This window comes from Orussus abietinus, unplaced genomic scaffold (assembly GCF_000612105.2).
Source record: "Orussus abietinus isolate OABI.00-Male unplaced genomic scaffold, Oabi_2.0 scaffold70, whole genome shotgun sequence".
NCBI lineage: Eukaryota > Metazoa > Arthropoda > Insecta > Hymenoptera > Orussidae > Orussus > Orussus abietinus.
This window is the reverse complement of record NW_019394280.1, coordinates 70,584-94,223: the sequence shown is the minus strand read 5'-3', so window position 1 is coordinate 94,223 and position 23,640 is coordinate 70,584. Positions and strand designations below refer to the sequence as shown.

At 41.2% G+C, this 23,640-nt stretch overlaps 1 protein-coding gene across 5 annotated transcripts in view; it reads left to right on the top strand.

The window, feature by feature from the left end:
- The first annotated feature begins 5,542 nt into the window (after positions 1-5,542).
- LOC105698366 (inositol 1,4,5-trisphosphate receptor) overlaps positions 5,543-23,640 on the top strand; it is a 37,036-nt gene continuing 18,938 nt past the window's right edge. For 4 of the 5 annotated variants that reach the window (XM_012422554.2, XM_012422556.2, XM_012422555.2 and 1 more), the window contains exons 1-4: positions 5,543-5,905; positions 14,271-14,454; positions 23,078-23,148; positions 23,238-23,353. In XM_012422554.2, coding sequence (XP_012277977.1) covers positions 14,357-14,454; positions 23,078-23,148; positions 23,238-23,353 — 285 coding nt within the window. In that variant the 5' untranslated portion in view covers positions 5,543-5,905; positions 14,271-14,356. The remainder of the gene's footprint in view (positions 5,906-14,270; positions 14,455-23,077; positions 23,149-23,237; positions 23,354-23,640) is intronic. The other variant, XM_023434934.1, reaches the window with a different exon arrangement.

The window sequence follows — 23,640 nt, the reverse complement described above, 5'->3', positions numbered from 1 at the left end:
TATGGTCTTTTGTTTCTTTTTATCATGTTTTATTTTTTTATTTTCTACAGGTTTCCGGATTTGGTTGGTGATTTTTGGTGATTGTTTTTTTGGGGTTTTTCTATATTAGGCTGGGCAACCTTGAGAGAATGTGTTTTAACCCCGTCGGAATCAGTGAAAAAAATGTTATTTTTTTTAAGTATGTATAGTTAAGCAAAGGGATAATTAAGATGGGATGATGAAACCGAGGAAGTGATCCGTATAGCTAAAGCCATTCTTTGAATGAATTACATTGTTAAGGGGAGAAACTGTACGTGAAATGCAAATTTTTGACTTTCCATTGGAAATGTACGTCTTTCCCTGTTGTTGAAAATACTGAATAAAACGGTTGTTGGAGGAAGGTTTAGTTATATAGGATTTCATTTGTTGAGTGAGTCACAGGAATGGCTCACTAGGATTCTTTGAATACAATCAAAGATAGTTATATTCATCACGGTTTGCTTCTACTTCAACTGAATTGTATGAAGTCCAATGTAGTTCTTTCATGTGACATACAAACATGTCCAAGCTGTGAGATATCGTCGTTATCTATTACAATAATATATAAATTGAAGTCTGTTAAGAATTACGTATCTCTGGAAGCCTTTCAGTTTCAGTTACCTTCGATTTTAAGAAGTCGCCGAATTATAATTATTATTTTCAATCAAGCACCGATGATTCAATTGAGTTATGCAGGCCGCAAAAGTCAACAAAGCATATAAGACCATATACATTGAAATACAAAATTTCTAGGACAATATTTCAAAAGTTTCCTGATAGTTTTTCAAAAGGAAAGATAACTGAACAACTCTAAGGAAAATGTTTTGAATTCTTGAAATCAAAAGCTGCCAGTTAAATGAATATTTGCTTCACTTGTAAATTGTTATCGCAGTGACGATAACGAATACGGTATATGGTAATATGTTCATTGGCGTTTTTCTTGAAAAGGATGCGCCAGTTAAGCTGCTTACATAGAACATAAGTTTACATGATAATGTGATAAGGAATTTATCTTGTAAATGAACGCCAGGTAGTTGAAAAACCGAGTTTTTCGAAGAGTCGGCACACAATTCAATCGAAATTCTTTTCTAGGTATTTCTTGCATCATTTTCCAGTAACATGTCCTAAAACGATTATTCCATATCTCTTAATTATTATTCATGAATTGATAAAAAGGACCGTGTCAGGCAATTGATTGACTCGAAGTATAACTGGAACGATGTGAATTGCAATTCGTTAGGTCAAAGGGTTTTTTATTGCATTGCAAATGCAAATCTTCGTATTTTTGTAAAACTGCGCCAGTCATCCGAGTTTTAATGCTCAAACATCGATTTTTAGTAGAAAATCCTAGCTGATAGCGTACCTTAAGAGCAAGACAATTATTCAATGCATTTGACATGCACGAGAGCTGCTCCAAAACAGCGGGGTTGAACTCATAGAACTTTGAAGAAATATAGCAGCTATACCTAGATAATGCAATTTGTAATAGTAATGTAGTAACCTGGTTACGATAAGTATTACATTGCTGTTACAATTCGCTAGTGATAAATTGCCGAAATATCGGCAGACGTACCCGCGGGTCGCGTCACTGTGTATTGCTGATTATTAGTGTTTATGCCAGCTGTAATTAGATTGGAGAAATTTCTCGGGAGATGACGGATGCGGTGTTTAGTTTCGAAATCTCCGTAGGGTGCTGCATTCGACCAATCATTGGGACCTAGAAGTCCTAAAGCCGAAAGGCATCTACGAAATCATGCAGTAGGTGGAAATGAAAGATTTTCTGGCTCGCATCCAAAATGGCGCACGGGAGGGATGAGTCGAGAGCTCGGGATTCAACGTGTACTTTCGAACCGTTGAAATGTATATATTTCATTGTATATTTTTTTTAAAACGTGGACTCGCTCGGTCCGAAGCTTTGACAAATAGATGTATTATTTTTCTTTACACGTGTATATAAATATATACACTCACGTAATACACGCGTATATCTAAACATATACCTACGCGTACTGTTCAGTCGTGTTGGCGTATTTTTGGGCACGTGGTGAGAGAAAAATCTGGTTAAGGGAGCTAAGCTTATCGATATTGCAGCCTTCGAACTCACAAAGTAGCACTAACAAAATTTCGCGTCAGGCGAACGATAAAATGTGTACAATTACAAATAATACATGCATTGTGCCGCAGTCACGATTTACTATATTTACAGAACGAGAGATCGCAGGAATCGCGATATTCACCTGTGGCAATCAACTTTTTCTATTTAAGGTCTAGTCGATATCATACGATACAAGGACAAGTCGAGTAGGGTAGATTAAGGAATAGGAAACGCAGATGCTCCTCCATGAATAGCCTATTCCTTCCTTACGAGTACATTTTTAATCGACAATACTTTTAGTCAGTATGTATGGATTTGGGGAAATGTGGAACAAAAATGTGTCTTTCAAGGATTCGTATCAGTTCTTCGAAGGAGTCGTGCTCGACGCTCCGCGGCTCTCTTGTCACCGCAGAGAAATTATTCTCCGTTATTTCAATATTCGTTATTCAAATATCTGCAATATCACGTCACATTTACAGCTACGGGTACCGTGAAAATAGTATTCCTAAAGAATTTTATAATAACGAGTAATTAAACGATACCTATTATCACGTAGGTCGAAGCTTTTTCTCTCACTGCGGCGGGCTCGGAATCCGTATTTTCATCGCACCTTTTTCGCTAAATGTGCGGTAAGAATGCGTCCTATTACTTAGCGGATATTCTAGACAATTTGTAGAGGGAAGGATTGTCGCTCGATCTTCGTCTTTGTATTCTACGAAAATAATGTCAACGTGTACCACTTGTATATCGCGGCATTTCTGCTCGGCGTTACTTCCGGGCCTCGTCGAAAAAAAAAAAGGAAACCGGAAACGCGTTTTTCCGCGACGTCGTCCTGTAGCGTATAGACGAGGGTTTTTGAAAACTCGTTGATTCCACACTTTCATTGCGACACAATAACGACAGCAAGAATGAACACTACACTATTGCAAATATTTATTACAAATGATATATTAAATATATAAATGATAAATATATTATATTGAATTAATGACGATTGAACAAGATGACATTTTTTGGTACAATAAAACGAGAAAGAATTCAGTCGGAGGCCTTTTTTCCAGTCCTCTCTGTTTGGGCGACTATTAAAAAAAAATAGGATTCCGCTAGATATTATCCATAATTAGTTACAATATAGTAAATATAATTTGTCCAGTAGGTCTGTTCCAGGTAAATGGGCGTCTTCAGCTTATCCATACGTAACTCGGAATTATTTTAAACCGATAAAACACAAAAGTCGCACTTCCAAAACCCATCATGACATATTGAAAGATTTAAACACAGATTGGAATACACTGTCGATCGATAAGCGCCATGTCACGTGTTATAAAGTGATAAAATCTAGTTCTCTGCTGCTACGGTTTTCATGGTTTCCCAAGTTAATCCATTACCGGTATTCGAAAAGGGTAATACAGGAACTGATAACGGCGAAGAAATGATAAAAATGTTATCGACCGTCTACATGACGTCCGGTAGTATGTAGTTTGCGAGGGCGCTCCGGTTAGGCCGATCTTTTTACCGACGGCACATATCTTGTATTTCGTATTCCATTCGGGTCGCGTCTCTCTCTCAGCTTAGCGTTATCGCTTATCTAGCTTTCTGTATTATCCACGGAACCAGCAGATGCGCGCGCAACTACTTAACTTTCCACGTTTCTCCAGTCGTTCGATCGCAGGTGGTGGAACGTATGTTCTATATATTCCTCGTGTGGAACTTCGAACCAGGGCATCGTATCTGTTTTGCATAATTTAACATAAAATTTGCCTCAAAAGGTGTTTTTTAGTTTCCCGTTAATCATTAATTATCGATAGACGTATTGTTATGCACATTAAACGTACACAAGTCGGCGTTACCATCGTTTGTCCATGTACATCGTTTTACCAGCAGGGAAGAAACAGGAAATCAAAACAAACCGCGTAATTCTTTAACCACTCGAGGGGAAATAATTTCGAGCCAAAGAAATGTAGAATGGCGGATTTTATTAAATGAAAAGAGCTATTGATACAATTCAAAGGCCGTTTTCTTTGGTACGTCTTGAGCCATGATTTGCATGCAGAAACAATACTAGAACGCTTCTCGAGGAATGGCTTTATCCTTTTATTTTCTTCTTTCAACTCGTAACCGCAACTCTCGGTTTCATTTCTTTAGCAAATTTACATGACTTTGGAGATTCTTCAAAATCAAAGGTGTTTACATTCTGTAGGTGGTTTGTACAATTTTTTTATGTATTTATATGTCGAAGCGAGGAGAGATTCGAATCCGACCGCCAACGTTAGTCTTATACGTTAAATAAACCGTGAAATTTTCAGCTGACTGAAACTTAGACGGAACACGATAATGAACACCTCACCTGGGAAATACGATAACGAGCAAACTGTTGACGGTTATGACGCGTAACCAGGAAAGCGGTGAACTAGAAAAAAAAGAAAAAAAATAGCTTGAAACAGTTATCCACGTTTTGTCACCCAAGGATTGTGAAACCTTGTATTTCCGATTGAAAGTACTCATTTATAGGGAACATGCAATGTATTCGTTTGCAACGTGAAAATGTAAAACGAGTCCTAATTACATTAATTTCTTAAATTCTCCGAGTGTACACGAAACGTTCTTTCCTCAAGTAATTCACGTTGAGGAATTCGAATTCGCGTCCGGAGTTAAAGGAAGTTTCTACTAAAAGCGGCCAAAGGTGGAAGGCAACATATTTCGCTTTCTTCATTCTGTTAATTTTATTGCTCCTTCGCATACACACCCACCCACCGTCATTACCCCACCATCCAACACAAATACATTACGAGGGAACGCTGACACACCGATCTCAAAAAGCGGCAAAGTTGAAAACGTAAACCTCTAAAATGAAATACAAACTCCAGTTTTACACGGTCGCGCGATTTCCAAAAGAGCTTCCCAAGGAACGGTAAGTAAGCCGGCAAAGAACTAGTGGCGAAAATAAAAGAAAAAGAAACGGGAATCATTAAAAAGTGAAAGAGGTCGGTCCGAAGCCAGGGTCGACAGCCAGGTGAGGACAGGCGGTCCCCAAACGCGCCTCCCGAGTCTAGGTTCCACTTTGTCCGTCCATAAGCAAAGCACGCGCCAGAAAGTGGAACCGCGACCGAGCGGCGGCGCTCCTTTGACCGGCGCGGGTCCATCTCGTTAGCTCTCCCGTTTTCTCTCCCTAAGGATGAAAGTCTCGGGATTCCTCGAATGCTTTACACAAAAGGCACGGGATTCCGACTGGAGGAGCCCGTCGGGGTCTCGGGGAGCGTATCCGTCTCGGATTCGTCGGCGGATCTCGGACTCGGTATCGGCGGCGCGTCGATTAGCCGCGGCGCTCCGACTCGCGCCGCCTGCGGCCCTGGCGCTCGGATCCCCGTATCCTCGAATCCAGCAGTCAGTCGTATCGGAGCCACCGTGCGGTAAGCTCGTGTCTCGCCGGCGTCGCTCGCTGCGTGGACGAATAGCGGCTCGCGGTGCGCGCACCCGACATCCGGGACTGGTCCGCGAGGTTGGCAGAGACTCCAGGAGGCCGCGGCCGCGCACTTCCGGGGCCCTCCGCACTTCCGGTGGGATCGATCGGCGAAAGGGCGGAGGCGCCGATCGCGATCGCGGTCGCGCCTCGACGGACCGCGCGCGCGCGCGCGCGTCGCCCGTGGCGGCTGACAGCGCCAATCGAGAGTATCGATCGATCGATCGGCGGGTCGATCGACCCGCCGTCGATCCCGCGAGGGCCAATCCGCCGAGGCTGCGAAGAGGGCGCGACTTCTCGGGGATTTGAAGGAGCTTCTCGAGGACCGGGAGGTGAGGCCAGCCGCTTCTTTTCTTTTTCTTCTTCTTCTTCTCGTTCCTCCGCCGGCTCCTTCTCTTCCGCTTATCGCCCGGTATAAAGTTCACCGCTTCTTCCTCGTTTCCGAGCTCGCCTCTCGTCCGGTCCGACGTGGAAAACGAACGGAGCCGCTTCTACGTGGGGATCGATCGAGCGGCCTCCCACCGGAAATGGCATTTTTAACGGCGGATGTGCCACGCGAATTTTCGGATAAGGCCTTAACTGCACCTATCTGGGGAACGGGGGAAGGGCTTTTTGCTCGCGACAGGGGGACGAAGGGTCGCTCGATCAGGGCATTATTACGTTGCTTCCCTAAGTAGGATGCCTGGAGAGATGACTCTACTCTCCGACTATCCGAGAGAAAATCAGGGTCGACTCGAGAAAATTAATAACGTTGACGCTGTGACTTTGGCTTATTTTATGTTTAACGAAAATTAACGATTAGTCGTAATACCTCGGTCGTAGCTTATTTATTTTATTAACTCTAACTTGCTCTCGAAAGGTGAAAACATGAAAACGTGTGACATACATCTTGTACATCTTCCACTCCGTTATCCACATTATGCTTCCATTCCATATATTGAATGCATGCCGAATGATATTTCTCGCTGACGAAGCAAAGTGCGTCTTTATTCCTCAGGAATTATACGGATGCATTCCTCGCTCTTGATTTTTGCATAAAGATTGACTTTTCTTGTCATTTAGCGAGTGAACTTATTTACGAAAAATTACTTATAAAAACGCTTACGGTTTTGTGTATTTATGTCATTTCTATGCCGGTACATCTTTTTATGGTAATATTTTTAATATTAATATTTGCGGGCAGGAAGGAATAGAAGGATCCTTCTTTTCTCTCGATGCTCGATCGATTTTATATTAGCTTGGGGATTCCGTTCCACTGGTTGTTTTTTATTTAGATTATTTCCTGGGATCCTCGACGGTAACATCGCCTGATGCATTGTGCTCGGTGAAAAAGCGTGCAAGTGGACGAATGTCCTACACTTTTTATCAGGATTGAGAATATCTGGCTTTATACTCGGTCCATCCGGTTGGCGGCCATTGCATGCTTTTCGCATTAATATTCGCACGCGAGAATGGAGTACAGGTCGCAGTTTTTTATTTCCACGTGTAAACTGTAAATTATCTCCGGCCTTGCTTAATCTGGTTTTGCTGTATGTTAGTACTCGAAAGGTATGTCGAGTATCTTCTTCTTTTATTTGGCTCACTTTGAGCTTGTCTGCGGTGCCACGAATTGTTTGATTAGATGTGAATATTTATGAGTGACAAGTTATTGTTGCTTCGATAATAGAACTTCTTGATTAGGCTAGCCATAGTTATTAGGAACATTTTGGACTGCATTTCAGTGTCTGGCATCGAAAGTACAATAGAATGAAACGTTTCTCACATTTAGCATTCAGTTATGAGGAATTATAATTCCAGATGATGATGTATTATTGTTAAGATGAGCGTGTCTAATTTTGCTCTCACTGGCACCGGTTGATGATGATTAATGGTTTCAACGTTGATCCTTGCATACAGGTGCGAAACGCTGGTTGCATTTCATTGTCTTCAGGTGTAATCTGTAAGTTAGTTTCGGCACGCTCGATCCTTTTAATCATTTGTAGTGTTGATTGTTTACGAAGCATTCTTAACGATAATGACTCATTTATTCGATGCGTAATTCCCGGCAATGCACGTAGTAAGAAATTTTTGAATTTGTCTTAAATCAAGGTCTCTTAACTAAGAGCAAGAATTCTTGTGTTTTACTAATTGGAATCTTCTGATACGACGATTTTGTGAATAGGATTTTTGCAAATAGAGTTATCGAAGTTCACGTCACCTTTAAATTTGCTGAAACCGAAATATTTGTTATTGACTTTTTGTAAATTAATAGCATGTTATATTCGATCGTGCTCTGTCAGGTTTGAAAGTAATGTAAATATTTGGAGAAATTCAGGGAAATGTTTGTCAATTTTGAGGGAAAATCGTGACATGGGAACCGTGTGATTTTTGTTGGTTAAACTCCGTTGGTAGAGGTTGTCATGTAGTTTTGTAGGTACTTCATTATTCCTATAGCTCTTATCATTTTAGTGAACCCTCTAGGCAAATATGCGTTGATGGATTCCGAGATTAAATTGGAAAGTTTTTAAAGTGAATTCCATAGACTGAAATATGTCTACCTAAGATCTAAATATTATTCTTCATTTCGTTTCCGTACATATTTGTCACATTCCCACGCTGAAAATTCGAGTCGCCGTGTATTATTTGATTTGCTAGTTTCTATTAAGTGAATTATACATATCTCGTGCCGGAGATATGAAATCAAGTAAATTGTATCTAAATTTTTATTTACTTAACTTTACGTACAGTAGTCGGATTAACTACTTAATCTTTTATTTTAATTTATATTCGTCCATTTCTTTCAATTTAATTCGCTCAATGGAGACTCGGTTAAGGAAATGAAAGGCTAATTATTTGTGTCCAATGAACATTAACGAAAAATGTCTAACCCTTATTCAGGAAATTCTTCAACGGGTATATATTAAATTATTATTAGAAATTCAGCGTTTCGATTTGCCCAGATATTTCCTGTAACAGTTTCCATTGATAACGCGAGATCATCGGATGCACTAGGTGCAATATATTGCACGGGTAATGTGGCAGTATTTCACACTTAAAACGGAGCATACCCATCAGCTCGTATTGGCAGGCAATTGGTGATCATTGCTCGTTGCGATGAGCTTATTGAAAAACAAGTACCACATGTGCTCTGACGATTGTCGTCACACCGGACAAGTTACAATGAAAATTGCTTTGAACGCACTCAATTTCCGAAGGCGGCAACCGTATTCAATTCTTGAAGAGGTCTCCAGCAATTTCTTTCCAAGCGCGGTGTCGTTATTTCGAATAAATAAAAAAAACCAATTAGTTCGATGCATTTTCAGAAAAAAATTATAGTCAATAATAAGAACAAGCGTTTGCAAACGCTTCTTCGCGAAAATTGTTTTATTTTTTTTTTCTACTGTTCTAATCTTGCATAATGTGTACAAGCAGGGTCAATTAGATTGGCGGGTCTTTCATAGGCGTTAACTTCTCGGGAATGGTCCTTTTTGACACCAGGAAATGCTCGCCTTGATGGAAAGCTCGTGTACATTTACTTCTATTTTCTACTAGGCGGCTTTGGTGTAGATCTCTTTTCAAAGCCCGTAATCCTTGGCGAAGCCCAGGACTACACAGCGGAACGGGCCGATAAAAAATTCACTCCGAATACACGTTTCGCGAGAACCGAGTTTCAAGAAAATGGGACAAACGATGGATTAATTTTTTCGAAGCCCCGGAACGGCGCGGTTGGAAAAGCGAATTAAAAAAGGAAAAAAAAAAGAACGGGAAAGGATTCCCCGCAAAGCTTCCGCTGTGAAACCAATTAGATTGTTTTTTTTTTTACATGAATTCGCAATTTTCAATTTGCCTTTCGCCGCCTCGTTTCGCGTTTCATTCTCCTGTATAATGAAAATGTCTATATTAAAACAAGACAAAAAGAAATGGAGATATCAAGCCTTTATCCAGTTCCGTGGATTGCAGGTTCAAAGAATCATCAGCCAATCATAAGAGCTTTTCTGGGTATTATCTGAACACGTATGCACGTTACAAGTTAACTCAGTAAATGAAGAATTCTGAAAAATGCAGTTATCAGTGGTAGGAATTATCGCATCGGTTTCATGATCGGTAATTAGAATTTTATACCCCGTGGACATAATTAGACTTTATTTCTCTCCGTCATCGCGGTGGTCCTGATTTTTCTTTCAAACGTACGTCTTCTAGTTAAGGTACTCGAGGATTCTAGAAAAGTAACTTTGCCGGTTCGAAGCCAAGAAATGATAACCAGCAAGTGTCGAGCTTGGCCTTGTCACTTGCGAGTGTTTCGCCGCGTTTTTCCGACCGGGGGGAGATTTATCGCTCCTTTAATTGGCGCGTGCAATGCCGGAATATTAGACAGGTTTTCATGGTTCGCGGTATCAACGGATTTTCCGCCGATTTGCGGTATTCGTATTCCGCGTGGGCCGACAAAGAGAGACGCGCAGAACGGAAGTCCTCGATTCGATCTCCCCGTCACCGACACGTCGCACTGATACCATTCAGAGGCATCGTTATCGGTCCGTTGGTAATTAATTTGCCTTTAGAGGGAAACTAGTCCCACCGCGTATTCAGATTGTGCTATTGGAGATCAGTAATCGAGACGTACGGGATGTAACAAGGCCATGTGACGTTAATTATTTAGCGCGATATCTCGACATACTCTAGATGGCGTAAATATAAATTGGGGGAAAAAAAAAAAATAATGTCAAATGTCGCAGGTAATGCGTCAGGGGAATAGTTCCTGAGTTGTCTGAATTTCCGATGACGCGTATCGGAAAAATCAAGAGTGACATACCTATCGGGGAAAGAATTATGCGACTCGAGATGGAATTTTCGAACGAGTTTCATCGGAGGACTCTTACGATCCAGATGCGATAATGCAACGAGATCTGCTGATAGCGGATCTCATTGCATAATCTTCTTCTCTTCGACAGACGAGTGTATAATCATCTCGATGTTTCTTAATGGTTGCATTCATTTTCGCCTCTGTTAAATTACTCCGTGGTTATTAACGCGTTATTTGGTTTAGTATCTGTTTTAGGTGTTAAATGTACGCCGCGTGCATTGCGATTTACGGGGAGATCATTTCGAATGCTTTTGTTTACGATATTCGGGATTTGTAATTTAATTAAAGGAGCGCTCCGGTCTCATGTTTAATTAAAGCCACATGTTTATGGAATATTCGGCTGGCATTTCTCGTGGCAGGGGGAAATTGTTACCCTGGAATTAATTCACGAGGAAACGGGAGTAATCCGGTTTATGGAAATTTAGGTTTTAACGGGAAACAGGGAAATGCATTTTTTTTTGTACGTTATCATAGTGAAAAGGTACCGCGAAGTTATCATCGCTTCGACCGAGCTTCCTTGGGTGGTTTTCTTTTCTAATTTCAGTTAAATGTAGCAACACTACATGCTTTACTCTTTAACTACTTACCGTGGAGTGTCGGAAGTGGCTTAATTAATATAATACACTTACGTAATCCGCGGGTACTTAAAGTTACGTGTTTCCAAAGTTGACCCCGACCATTTACCGAGAAGTCCGCTAAGTTCCTTAATGATGAGAAGTTGCGAGGGAATTTTCAGAGGTTCCTCTTCCCGATTAAAATTCCATTGTTGGTTAATGAAAAATGGCGTCAGAGATGGGAAAATATGACCCAATAAGTGTTGCGTGAAGCCAAGCCTTTGTCGCACTTTTATGAATTATTAGACAGTTTCAAGCGGGGGGTTTAGGGTGGTAATATAAAAGTTAAGTTTAAATTCAGCATCCACGAAAGTTACTTGTTTTTCGTAAAGGCCAAAGTCCGTACAAACTTGAATAAAAAGTAAAGGTTTTTATTTCTATCGCGTAAACAAGCAGGTTGAAGGACCGTGCAAGTTATTAGCGGTCGAAATATGTTTATTATGCTAAATGACAATATATTTGTATACATTTTTGGACGTTCTGAAGATATTTTTAGGTGAAGTGAATTTCGAGACCTGCTGGAGTTTATTATAAATATTATAACTAAATATTGTGGCATGTAGTATTATGCGATGCAATCAACATTTCAAGTGTCCCTTATACTCATTCGATTCAATTCTACGTGATTACGCCAAAGTCCGTACAAATTTTAATAAAAAATAAAGGTTTTTATTTCTATCGCGTAAACAAGCAGGTTGAAGGATCGTGCAAGTTATTAGCGGTCGAAATATGTTTATTATGCTAAATGACAATATATTTGTATACATTTTTGGACGTTCAGCGGATATTTTTAGGTGAAGTGAATTTCGAGACCTGCTGGAGTTTATTATAAATATTATAACTAAATATTGTGGCATGTAGGATTATGCGATGCAATCAACATTTCAAGTGTCCCTTATACTCATTCGATCCAATTCTACGTGATTAACCCGAGTCATGAGTTCTCGTTGACTCTTCGCCGAGACCTCTCAATATTTTCCCAGGAGATGATTAAGAACCTTCATATCTGCGATACGAACCGGTCTACGGAAGTTTATCGATCTCCTGTCGAACCTGAAAATTCTAATAATATATCGCCGAGATTTACCTCCGTGTGTGTGAGTACCTATGCAGACGTATTATCGGGGGAAGTTTAAGGGTCGATTCACATCGAAAGGCGGCCTCGACATTATCCCCTTCGTTTCAGGATTTAATGAAGTGTACTCTTGTCCTTTGCATAGGTTTAACGGTATCGAGCAATTTCTATGTAATACACTTTACTATTAGCGATATTACTAACACATGGGTCCACGCTTCTGCCGTTTACAAACGGAAATTGTAATTTCCACAACAACCGTGTACGCATACAGAAATTGCTTTCTCTCGTTTTCCCTACGGTGTTATTTTCGGCGAAGCATGGCATTGGCATGGTCTATTTTTAAACAATTTTTATATTACCTTGTGCTTCGAACTAAAGCTCGGCACAGCCTTTCGGAGCGCGCAGAAAAATAATATTGTAATCATTGCATATGCTCGCGGGTTAAAGTATTGGTGTAACCTTAACAACAATTATTGTAGATGTAATTACAATTTTCTGTCCTTTTAACCATTGCGGCTGTAGCACCAACTGCAGAATTCTTGTAAATAAATTGTAGGTATATTTGCATCCGACAGTGTTACATATATAACATTGGAAAGTAAAAATTACACGTGTAAAGGCACGGGTAAAAATGACCATCACAGTTGTTAAAATTAAAAGCAAGAACTCTATTAAAAATCGTATTATATACCGTAGCACAGGTAATGTTTAAAAGCATGAACTGTTATTGTTCCTTTTGTGCGTTTAAGACACAGCGCGAGAAGTATTCGGGTCGTGACTGCAGAATTCTTGTAAATAAATTGTAGGTATATTTGCATCCGACAGTGTTACATATATAACATTGGAAAGTAAAAATTACACGTATAAAGGCACGGGTAAAAATGACCATCACAGTTGTTAAAGTTAAAAGCAAGAACTCTATTAAAAATCGTATTATATACCGTAGCACAGGTAATGTTTAAAAGCATGAATTGTTATTGTTCCTTTTGTGCGTTTAAGACACAGCGCGAGAAGCATTCAGGTCGTGACTGCAGAATTCTTGTAAATAAATTGTAGGTATATGTGCATCCGATAGTGTTACATATATAACATTGGAAAGTAAAAATTACACGTATTAAGGCACGGGTAAAAATGACCATCACAGTTGTTAAAATTAAAAGCAAGAACTCTATTAAAAATCGTATTATATACCGTAGCACAGGTAATGTTTAAAAGCATGAACTGTTATTGTTCCTATTGTGCGTTTAAGACACAGCGCGAGAAGCATTCGGGTCGTGACATGCGCAGTCCTGCGAACTGTTAGATTCATTGTGACTTCCGTAGCCGCATCATTCGGTCCTCTCCGAAATTCGGTTTTCGATCTAATTTAAGATCGAGTTTTACTTTTTCAATTCATTGTAATAGTTTGATTAAGTGACTACATGGATGATTTTATAAAAAATGAACTTTAGGAGTAGAGGTTAGGGAACCTACAACAATCGTTCCAAGGTAAGCTTTACGTAAAACAAATATTTATCGTTTTCAATGTATTATATCTGTAGTGATTTCCCGAGTTCCCGACGGGAAAGGATACCGTTTACAATGATACTTTTTACGTGAGCTGACTGTAATATACACATGTCGCTATTCTATTTTCTAGCTACCCCAACGGTAATAAATGCGTTGCTGCATGTTACTTTCTACATGTATCAACAGTAAAGGGTACACTAGCAAACGTTATATACACATGTTATGTGGTAACTATTGCTTCAGTTGACGACTTTATGCTGGCGCGATTGTAAATATAACTGTCGTATCGTTGTAACTGTAATCATTCTTTGTAATAATATGTACTACAAAGAAATTGTACATTTGACATTTTTAGCAGAGTTATCATTATTTTGTAGAACTGCTGTCCTTATATTTCCCTGCGATTGCTGTTATATCTATCCCAATTGTAGTAATTGTAACAACTTTTTCCCTCCGTGAGGGGAGAAGATGTGGAATATTGCATAAAATCATTTTCATTCAGTCGTAACGATGTGTATTTTGACGAGTTCCTCTTTGCTTTTCATTGTCGCTTTATTTCTATTCGTTTAAATATTGAACAATACCTTCCCGTCGTTGCTTTGTCGGACGTCTTGTCGACAGAGGAGCCATAAGGAATTTTGCACATTGGATTTCAGGAGACACTATGGAAGTTTCATTCGATTAAAGGGCCAATCAGCGGTCCTTCGGTTCCCGACCCAGGAAGTTGAAGATCGACTTCAGGATGGGAGAAATTCTGGGATCGGCGAGTTTCCTTCACCTCGGCGACATCGTCAGTTTGTACGCCGAGGGAAGTGTCTCGGGATTCCTGTCGACCTTGGGGTAAGTCCACAATTTACGGAATCACTTTCGACTTGTTTCGGTCGAGGTAAGATAGCCTTATATGAACGAACGGACTAATTTTTGCCGGACCTTCGTTTTCGCCGATTTTCGCAAGGGCGCGAGAGCTCATTACCATATCTGTGCTACATTTTCGAGCTGAAATGAATTCCCCGGAATTTGCAAGCCTGCAGGAATTTTCTCGATTTTTATACCCCTGCCCTATGTGTACTTCTAAATTTGACAAAAGTGGCGAAAAACTTAATTCAAGGAAGGTTTAATATTTTAGCCATCTTCTGACATTTGCGAAGGGGAGGACGATTAGTACCTTGTTTACGGTTGAAGAAAAGCAAGATTGCTTTTTTTTTTAAACAAACTGGAATCACCTGATATTATTCTAGGGTCGTCACGAAGCATTCAGACTTGGTTATCAAGATTTTGATTTTTCAGAATTATCATCCAATGATCTTATGATTTGGAGAAACGTTAAAGTTCGATAGCTATGGCCAGATGCGGCGAGCGCTGTGCACTTGTTTAAATGTGAAATAAATTTCCACGGATGTTATGGGAAGAAGGAATTGGAGCATTGCGGCTGATCCGGGGGGTAAATGGAAGGGGTAAATAAATGCAGAAGCAACGGAGAGCAATACGGGCAGCGGCAAAGTTTATGGGTGCAATAATTTTCTTAGGATTTCGAGAAATAGGACAGTCCAGCACTTTATCAGCTTTCTATTAACAAAACCGTATATAAACTGTAACACCCCGGTTAAGCATGAACCGTGCATTTGGTACGGTTTAAAATACATCCCGACATTCAATAGAACCCTAAATTTTACGATTTCAACATCTAATCGTATGTTTCAAATATGTACCTGTAAATGGAACATCTTAAATCGTGAATCACCGAATTGTGTGACTAAAAAACGATTATTTTAGATTAATTCCATTATTCATTTACGATTTTAGCTCGTTTTGGGAGATTAATATATATGAACTGCTGCGTTCTTGAGCAAATAGCAACAAGTGTAGGGTCAACATCTTGCCAGGGTTTATTTTAATTAATTGAATTATTCACTTATGTTTTTGACGTATTCTTTGGAAATCAAGGGTAAACTGCAAGACTGTTGCGCAAATATCAGCAACAAGTACAGTATCAGCATCTTGACGGTGTTTTCGAGTGTCCGATGTTCAAAGTCAAGCGTTTAGGAGATGACGAGCCTACCTCAACACTATGGCTCGTCCTTAAGCATTCTATGGATCGGTCCATTCATGCTTGAACTCTACCTACTTCAAGCAAAGAGTCTTATCCACCGGGGATCTTTGTGCCAGCATTATAAATGCTCGACCGGTGATGTACGGAGATCGTAGATCTTCCAATTATGCAACCTCTTTTAGCGCGACTCATCGGCTGCTCGATTGTTTTCCACCCCCATATGCGATATTCTCCTTTTCACTTTTTTCGAAATCCAGTAGTCCGTAGTATTACCGCGGACATTGTGAAAAAGTATACCTAAAAACGTACGATAAGAATTCAAGAGACGAAAGCAAAGCGTCGGTAAGGAAGTGGCTTCAACCAACATGGACAAAACGTCTTGCATGGAGTCCAAGAAAATGATCAATGGCGCGTTGTGCAATCTTACAAAAATGGCAATTACACCAGAAGTATGTAACTCGATATCAACACCCTGCAAATTATATAAAAATTTCGCGCAAGGAGCGTACCCCGAAAGCGGCGACGACACGGTGGCATTTCATTCTAATTACGTAACGTAAACGTAACTTTACGTAACTCACGAAATTATACATAATGAAATAAATCATCGGTGATATTCCGGTGCTTAAGAAGAACCTTAGAGTGCGGATATGCAGACGTACGTAAATACGAGTGTTCGTACCGCTTCTACGTACAAATACATCCTTCCGTTCCTCACGCGGAGTCATTTCCATTTTCGGAGGAAAAGGCTGGAACAAAAAGTCGGGTCGGGCGCGTAACATCGATAACTCACGAAATTGTACACAATGAAATAACATCATTGATATCTCGGTGCCCAAGAAGCACCTTGGACGGCATATATTCAAGTGTACATGAATACGAGGGTACGCATCACTCTTGTGGTCCAATCGGTCGTTTCGTTTCCTCGCGCGGAGTCATTTCCATTTTCGGAGGAAAAATACCGAGCAAAAAGTCGGGTCGGCCGCGTTTACATCGGTACAACGCTAAATGCTCCGCAATAATTTCTGTCACGTAGCTTTTGTGTCGCCTCGACGCTTCCGTTGAGCAGCATTTTTCCGAGCACCCTTCCGGCGTGAAAAGACGCGGGAACGTGATCGCTTCGGTTTACCTGGAGCTTCTTCTTCCCGGTTCTCTCGCGCGCAAACCAGTCTCGTCAATGTCTCTTATAGTGTGCTCATCGCCGCCCGGTGTGACTTACATTTACGAGCCTCTACTTACAATGGACACCTCGAGGCGTGACAAAAGTGCCGCCTGACGAAAGCCTCGCGAGGTGTATTCCGGCATTGTCGCCCGTCGTGCATGGACGCACTACTTGCCCGCGTTACGTACGCACCGGTGACGTTTACCAGCGCGTACGTGTGCGTGTACGAGTCGGTGGACGTGCCCGTGTTAATTTTATAATCGGCCCCGTTGATAACTGGAGGTTACGCCGGCCAATATAAAGGGTTAGCAGGAACGGTCGCCAGGATTGGCGAGCGGATAGCGAAATCGATATCGGGTCGATCGTACCGATCGCTCTTGTCCCAAGGATCGTCCTCGGTGATATATTATTAGACCCGACGACGACCATGCCGTCGATGCGCGACTTTGGGAAATACTTAATATGAAATTCCGAACGCCTTGCCGAGATAAAAATAGCTTTCGAGGGGCTTAGATCGGCACGATTTGCGTTTAATTTTGCCGACACTTGCGATTTAGATTTTCGAGCAGAGCCTGATCGATTTATAGGCACTACGTGGACGATAATCGACGAAATTGCGAATCTTTTATCGACCGCGGTCATTTTTTGATTCGAAGGTGGCATCGATATCGATCCCCGATCTTGATTTTGCTTCGTTTAGTAAAAATCGATGCTTGGTTGTTGGAGCGTTTGAAATTCAATTTTTAACTTAAGGAGAATTAATAGATATTGCCGAATATTTTTGGCCGTTAGACTTGGCTATTTTGGGCGTTGTTATTGCCATTTTTTGTCCGTATTATCTTTCATTCCATTTTAAATGTCGAAAGTTATGTTAAGTTAAGTGATACTGACGGAAAAGTTTACGTCCTATCGTGTTTTAAGAAATTTTACTTAAAAAATCGGATAAATCGAGTTTTGTCATTGAAGTTCGTTTCGTCTCTCTTTTCTTACAAACGGCTCCTTAATTCTGGATAAATGTCTGGATTGATATTTCTGACGAATTCCATCACCAACCTCGAAAGATAGAGGCAAAATGATGGGAAAGTGCTTATAGTGCAAATTCGGGATCCCTTCAATTTACGTTTTATCTACCTAATAATTATGTAAATTAAGGTAAAAGCAATCGCAGCGCTTCATTTAACGAGGTGAGCTCGACGTGGAATACGTGAATTTCGCCGGAGCGATGGAACCGACATCGGTGTTTCTCTTAGAGCTTGACGAACAATTAAATTAGAGTTCTTCCTAGACAATAACAAACGCGTCGTGCTTTCCGGGTTCGCGTTTCTTTTTCGTCGTATTCTTGAATAGCGGAAACACGTCGGCGGATTCTCTTGCTTAGTAGTTCCAGCAGAAATAGGTCAGGCATGCTTTGCCTACTTAGGCTGCATTGAAAACCGCGAATGAGGTCTTAGATAAAGTCCGTTTCCTTCCCGATTTGCATATAGTTTCTTTCAATTGGCATTGAACCGTACTAGGTATTTCGCGGCTGTCTAAGATTTGACAAAAACCGCAGTTTGTTTTGTTTTGAATAAGGCTCCTCGGCGAGTCGGAAGTTTCTCGTTGATTAGTCCAGTCATGGAAGTGAAGACAAAATTCGAAAATTTCGGACGTCTCAATTAGCCGCCTAATGAACCCCATTGTCGAATCGGGTTTAATAAGAAGTTTCATTTCTCGCCACTCGCCGGTCTTCGCATTTAGTTCCATCTCTACGACAAAAGACCTTAAGAATTCCTCGTTGATGGTACCTTCGGAGAGCCGAGGGCCCTTACGACTGTTTGAGAATCTTTTTTTAGAAATAGCCCAGACACCTTTATGTTCTCTAAGCTATATTTCCAGCTCCTCTCGACTCGTCCAGAAACCCGCGTTAGATAATTAAAAGTCACTCTCGCAGGTGCAGATGCGTTAATTGGGCCGTTTACATGCGGCTTAATGCCCGCGCCAGTTTGGATGCTTCTGACAATGGAAACCAGCGACTCGCGTTGATTCCAAACAGCCTAATATTATCACTTCAATGTTATCGAAATTCTATATCTTTGGCATGGGCGCACCTACTTACGCGCAAATAAATATTTACTTCAATCGATACAATTTTCAATGGATCGAACATATTCCACGATTATTGCATGCACAACCAAATATCTGGTTGACGTGACAAAATTCCATGGTCAATATCGTTTGTTTGATCGAACCAAATATTAATATGATTCGGTAGACTTCATCGAGCCTTCCTTGTTCGTTCACCTAAATATCTTCTAAAATTAATAAAACGACTTAACCAAACACTTCGGTCGATTAAAGCGGACGAGTTTCAGGTGAAGTGAAATTCGGTTCGTTTGATCAAACCGGGAAGAACCAGATACAGGCAAACGAACGATTTTGTCGAATGAACCTGAAGTTTTATTTCCGTGAGCAGAACTGCTCAAGGGAGGGAAGTAAAGTTCTTCCTCTATCCATCCAAGTGTTCGAAGAAGAAGGACGGCGCCTTGTCACCGATTGAAAGAGGGTCCTTATCCGCTAATGAAAATCCACGAGCTTGACCCGCGAGGATTCGAGGAGTCGATCCTTTGGCACGGCAATATGGCCGCACGCTTAAATCGTTTACTTCCGCTCCATTTCCGGTGCCTTACGAGTGTGACGCGATGCTCCGGGAGGCTGTTCACTGCAGTCCCTTATTGCCTCAGTGGGACGCACGGACCAGAAATAACGAGTATCGGTTTTTCCTTGCTCGATCGCGCGTCACGCTTTAGTTTTTTTTTCTCCCCGGTTTGCCATTATCGCGGCGGAGATTAGCATACGCGTCGGCCATCCGTCTCCTCGACGATTCCCTTTGAATTTCGCGTAGTCCTTCCCCCTTTACAAGACGATCGGCGGATTTCGTCTCCGATCGTGGTAAAACAATTTGCCCAAGAGCGAATGATTGGTTCTAGATATTAGGTTACAAGGACACGCCCTTGACTCCTCTAAGGAGCTTAGAAGGGGAAAGAAGCCGCAATCTGGTTAGGAAATGAGGTGAAGCTCTTCATTTTTCCGACGTTCGCCCGCAAACGGTACACTTTGACTTGCCTTATCGCGCGTCATCTATCTTATTCTTATCGAAAATCTGGACTGCCTCCCTGAGCGATTTGGCTCCTCTCCACGAACCATTGATTAACTATCTCATCAGCGGGGATTTAGCTCGGAATTAAATTGATGATCAATTAGATTGATTATAATTAATTGGATTTTAATTGGATCCCTGGAGATGCTCTCTTAGACGTTCAGGCGTCCCCTCGGCAAGGCTTCTTCGACCTCGAGGAAAGATTGTCTGAAGGCCTGAATATTTTTTATGGAAACTTAATTTTCTCTTTTATGGCTGGAACAGTGGGGTCCGTCCGTGCTCCGGCATCCCGAAGTCTCGAATTTACTTGACGGACCTTTTTGAAGTATACTATTGCTCGAACGGGGAGGGTTCTCGTCTCTTGCGTACTTGACGCACTGAAAAGCTCAGGACTCGGCGAGTTCAAAGTCGCGGATTCTATGACGAGGACTTTTTATTCCGCGGCCGAGGTTTTCCGCTCATCTTACTTTGATCCGGAGGGGAGCTGATATAACGACGATGTACATTTCCTCTTTGCTCGGATACATACTTAGGTGACTCTACATATGTGCGCCGGCAACGGAACGAAGCGCTTTTCGGTCCCGCGCGGACTTAAAGCCCTGGGCAAGGCATGACCTGCCCCAATATCGATCCACCCCCGAGTCCTGGCTGGCTGCACGTATCATATTTAGAGGGAGTATCCTAAAAAGGTCATTGCACGGTACCTTCCTACCCTGTGTCGCTACAGGCTCGACTTTGCGCTTTCCAATGGTCTCCTGTTTGCGCCACTTTGAGGCGCAATTACGGTAAGACCGAGACGTGCTCCAAGCCGAACTTACTTCGAGTAACGAGTTTACGCTTCGTAGTACGTAATTGTCGCGGAAATAGGGAATAGGAATAATTGTGCACGCAGGGGGGACTTGTCTATACTTTTGCACGTCCGAGCTTTCGAGAGAAATTGCTCCGAGGACGTGGTCGATGTGAAGAGAGGGCGCAATTCAGGAATAAAGGAAGGACCTCGTCCTCGGACTAAAATAATTACGGGCGCAGTCCTCCGGAATAATTGTCTTCTTAGGTCTTTCCCCGTTCTTGAGCTTGTAGGTAGATTATGTGAAATGAAAGGAAAGAGGTATATCAAAGGTAGATTGTGATGAAAATATTCCCTCTTTTAAGACTGGGAATATTCATTATCGTGATGTGGTTTTCTTTCCGGGGTCGTTGCAGGATTTTAAGTATCTGGGGTAAGGTAAGAGGTTATTACTTTTAAGAGAGGGTAATGATTATACTTTTTTGAGCTGGAGGGATCAAATAATTTAAGTCATTTATGCTTCGTTATTATTCATTACTCATTACTGGCGACAGCCGTGGCAGTGGAATATTCGGTAGGAGAACAGCTGCAGGGTAATAAGGGCACAGATTGCACAAATTACCCCGGAATGGAGTAACAGTGGTCGTTTTGTGACTTCCGGGGGTTGGGGCCATCCTCTATATTTCACCCTTGATATATCTCCCGTGTATATAAATTTATACCGTTTGCGGAAGTAGACCATTGGTTTCCCTCCTTTCCGGAAAAGGGCGTTCGTAAGACACTTGATATCGGAATAATTTATGGCTTTTGCCATTAGAGTGGGGTAAAAGAGGGGTAACGTATGGCAGGATCTCAGTTTCGACGTGACCCTGTGATAGTGCTATTTTTAAATCTCATTCCCTCCCACTGTGGCGACTGACGAAGGACGGAATAAATAAAATTAAGGCCCAGCTTCTTCTTCGATAATATTTATTTATCGTCTTTGATCTTTAAATATTGAACATTTATACCTTTAAATATCGAAGACACGCAGAGCGTGAAAAATGTTCAAGTTTCATCAGGTAATTTAGTAAAAATGTTTAGATTTTCATCACAAATTTTATCTGCATAGATCGTGTTACAATACGCGATGAAAATATGTAATTTCGTAATAGAATGAACGTAAGTGTAATATCACACGGGGAAAACGGAAACGAATAGGAGGAAGAAGATTAACCAGCTGTGATTACGTTCAGTTATAATTAAACGTGCAATTAGTGGTGTCCATTGTTAACAGAAGACATGTCAAAGCGACATATGGGAGGTCTTCTCATTCAAAGACGAACTCGGACCGTCATATTTTCTCTTCGTTTTTTCTCCTTCCTGTCTTTTTCATCCTTGCGAGAAATAAAAGAGTAGGTGCCGTCTGGTTCCGGACATGTTTACTATTTCCTTTATGCCGCGTTTCGTGGAAAGACATCGCCGTTTTGCATAACTTCTTCGCGTGCAAACGGGGGGATATTTGAGTGCCTTTGAGGGCACGAAGAGACACAAATACTTCCGCTTTGTAGAGCCGTCATCATTTTTGCACATGAGGTGCTGAAGGAATGGGACAATTTTATGACTATTAAAGTCAATCAGCGTGACTTTCTTTCTGAACATTAATTTCTATTTTCGAGGTCCTACGATATCAGAAGACGATGTATTCAAGGTGAAAATAATTTTAGACGAAATTGAAACGAAGCTTATGAAAAAGTATGTAGAATATAAAAAATATATATCTTCGATTAGGCGACCGTTCTTCTTTGAAGAATTCGCAAAAAGAGTAACGTTTACCCGGATATCCGCACACGTGGAAAAAGGGGTTTTGAACGACACACCGCCAAATTCGAGAGTTTCGATCGCTTCAAACTTGGCGAGTATCTCGACCTATTATTGGCCTATCGTCAATGTTCGGCCCATAGAGGCGGATTAAATAAATAAATAAATCGCTGACCGAGTGTAGCTCGCCGCACGATAAATCGGGAGGTAGTTCGCGTGGCCGCGATTTATGAGGAAATGAGCATCAGAGTTTTCTTCAACATCTTCCTTTCACTTGAATGACGTATTTCATCAGGAAATTGCGATACCTTTCCTTATACCCTGCACCTAAGTAAGATGAAAACATTTATAACGAATAATTTCTTGATACGAGAATCATTATTTTTCACTAAATGTTATATGAAAATGGAGCACAGAAATTGGTGAATAAATAAAATGCGACATCACGTGCAATGATGGATACTACGTGGGATTATTGAAGAGAAGTAGCGTGGATTTTTTTGTCTAATCATCACATTGTCGTTTCAGATTGGTGGATGATAGATGCGTCGTGTGTCCCGAGGCAGGGGACTTGACAAATCCACCAAAGAAATTCAGAGGTTTGTCCAAAAAAGCACCGTAATTAGTGTCCGTTGCCGGAGGACCTGTAAAGATAGGGTCGTTATCTAATTTTATACTTTATTTTCAGACTGTCTCTTCAAGATATGTCCCATGAACCGTTATTCCGCCCAAAAGCAATTCTGGAAAGCAGCCAAACAAAGTGGCAGCTCTAGTACCGACGCATCATTGTTGAAAAGACTCCACGTGAGTGAACAAAAAAAAAAGGATTTTTCCAACTGACACCTCGGGATGATTTGCGATCCGAATCTATTTCCTGCTTTTCTACAATTTTAACGAATCGGTATTTTAAGAACGTATCTATTTTTGAGCTTAAAGAGAACAGATTAAATGATACGGTTACGGGAATGTGACCGGTAAATGAACAATGTTATTAGTGTAAAGACGTGCACGTAAGACAGAAGACGCTCGAGAGGAGAAATTTATTTTCTAGCACCGGCACTTGGAAAATTCCCTGAAAGCTTCGTAGTCTT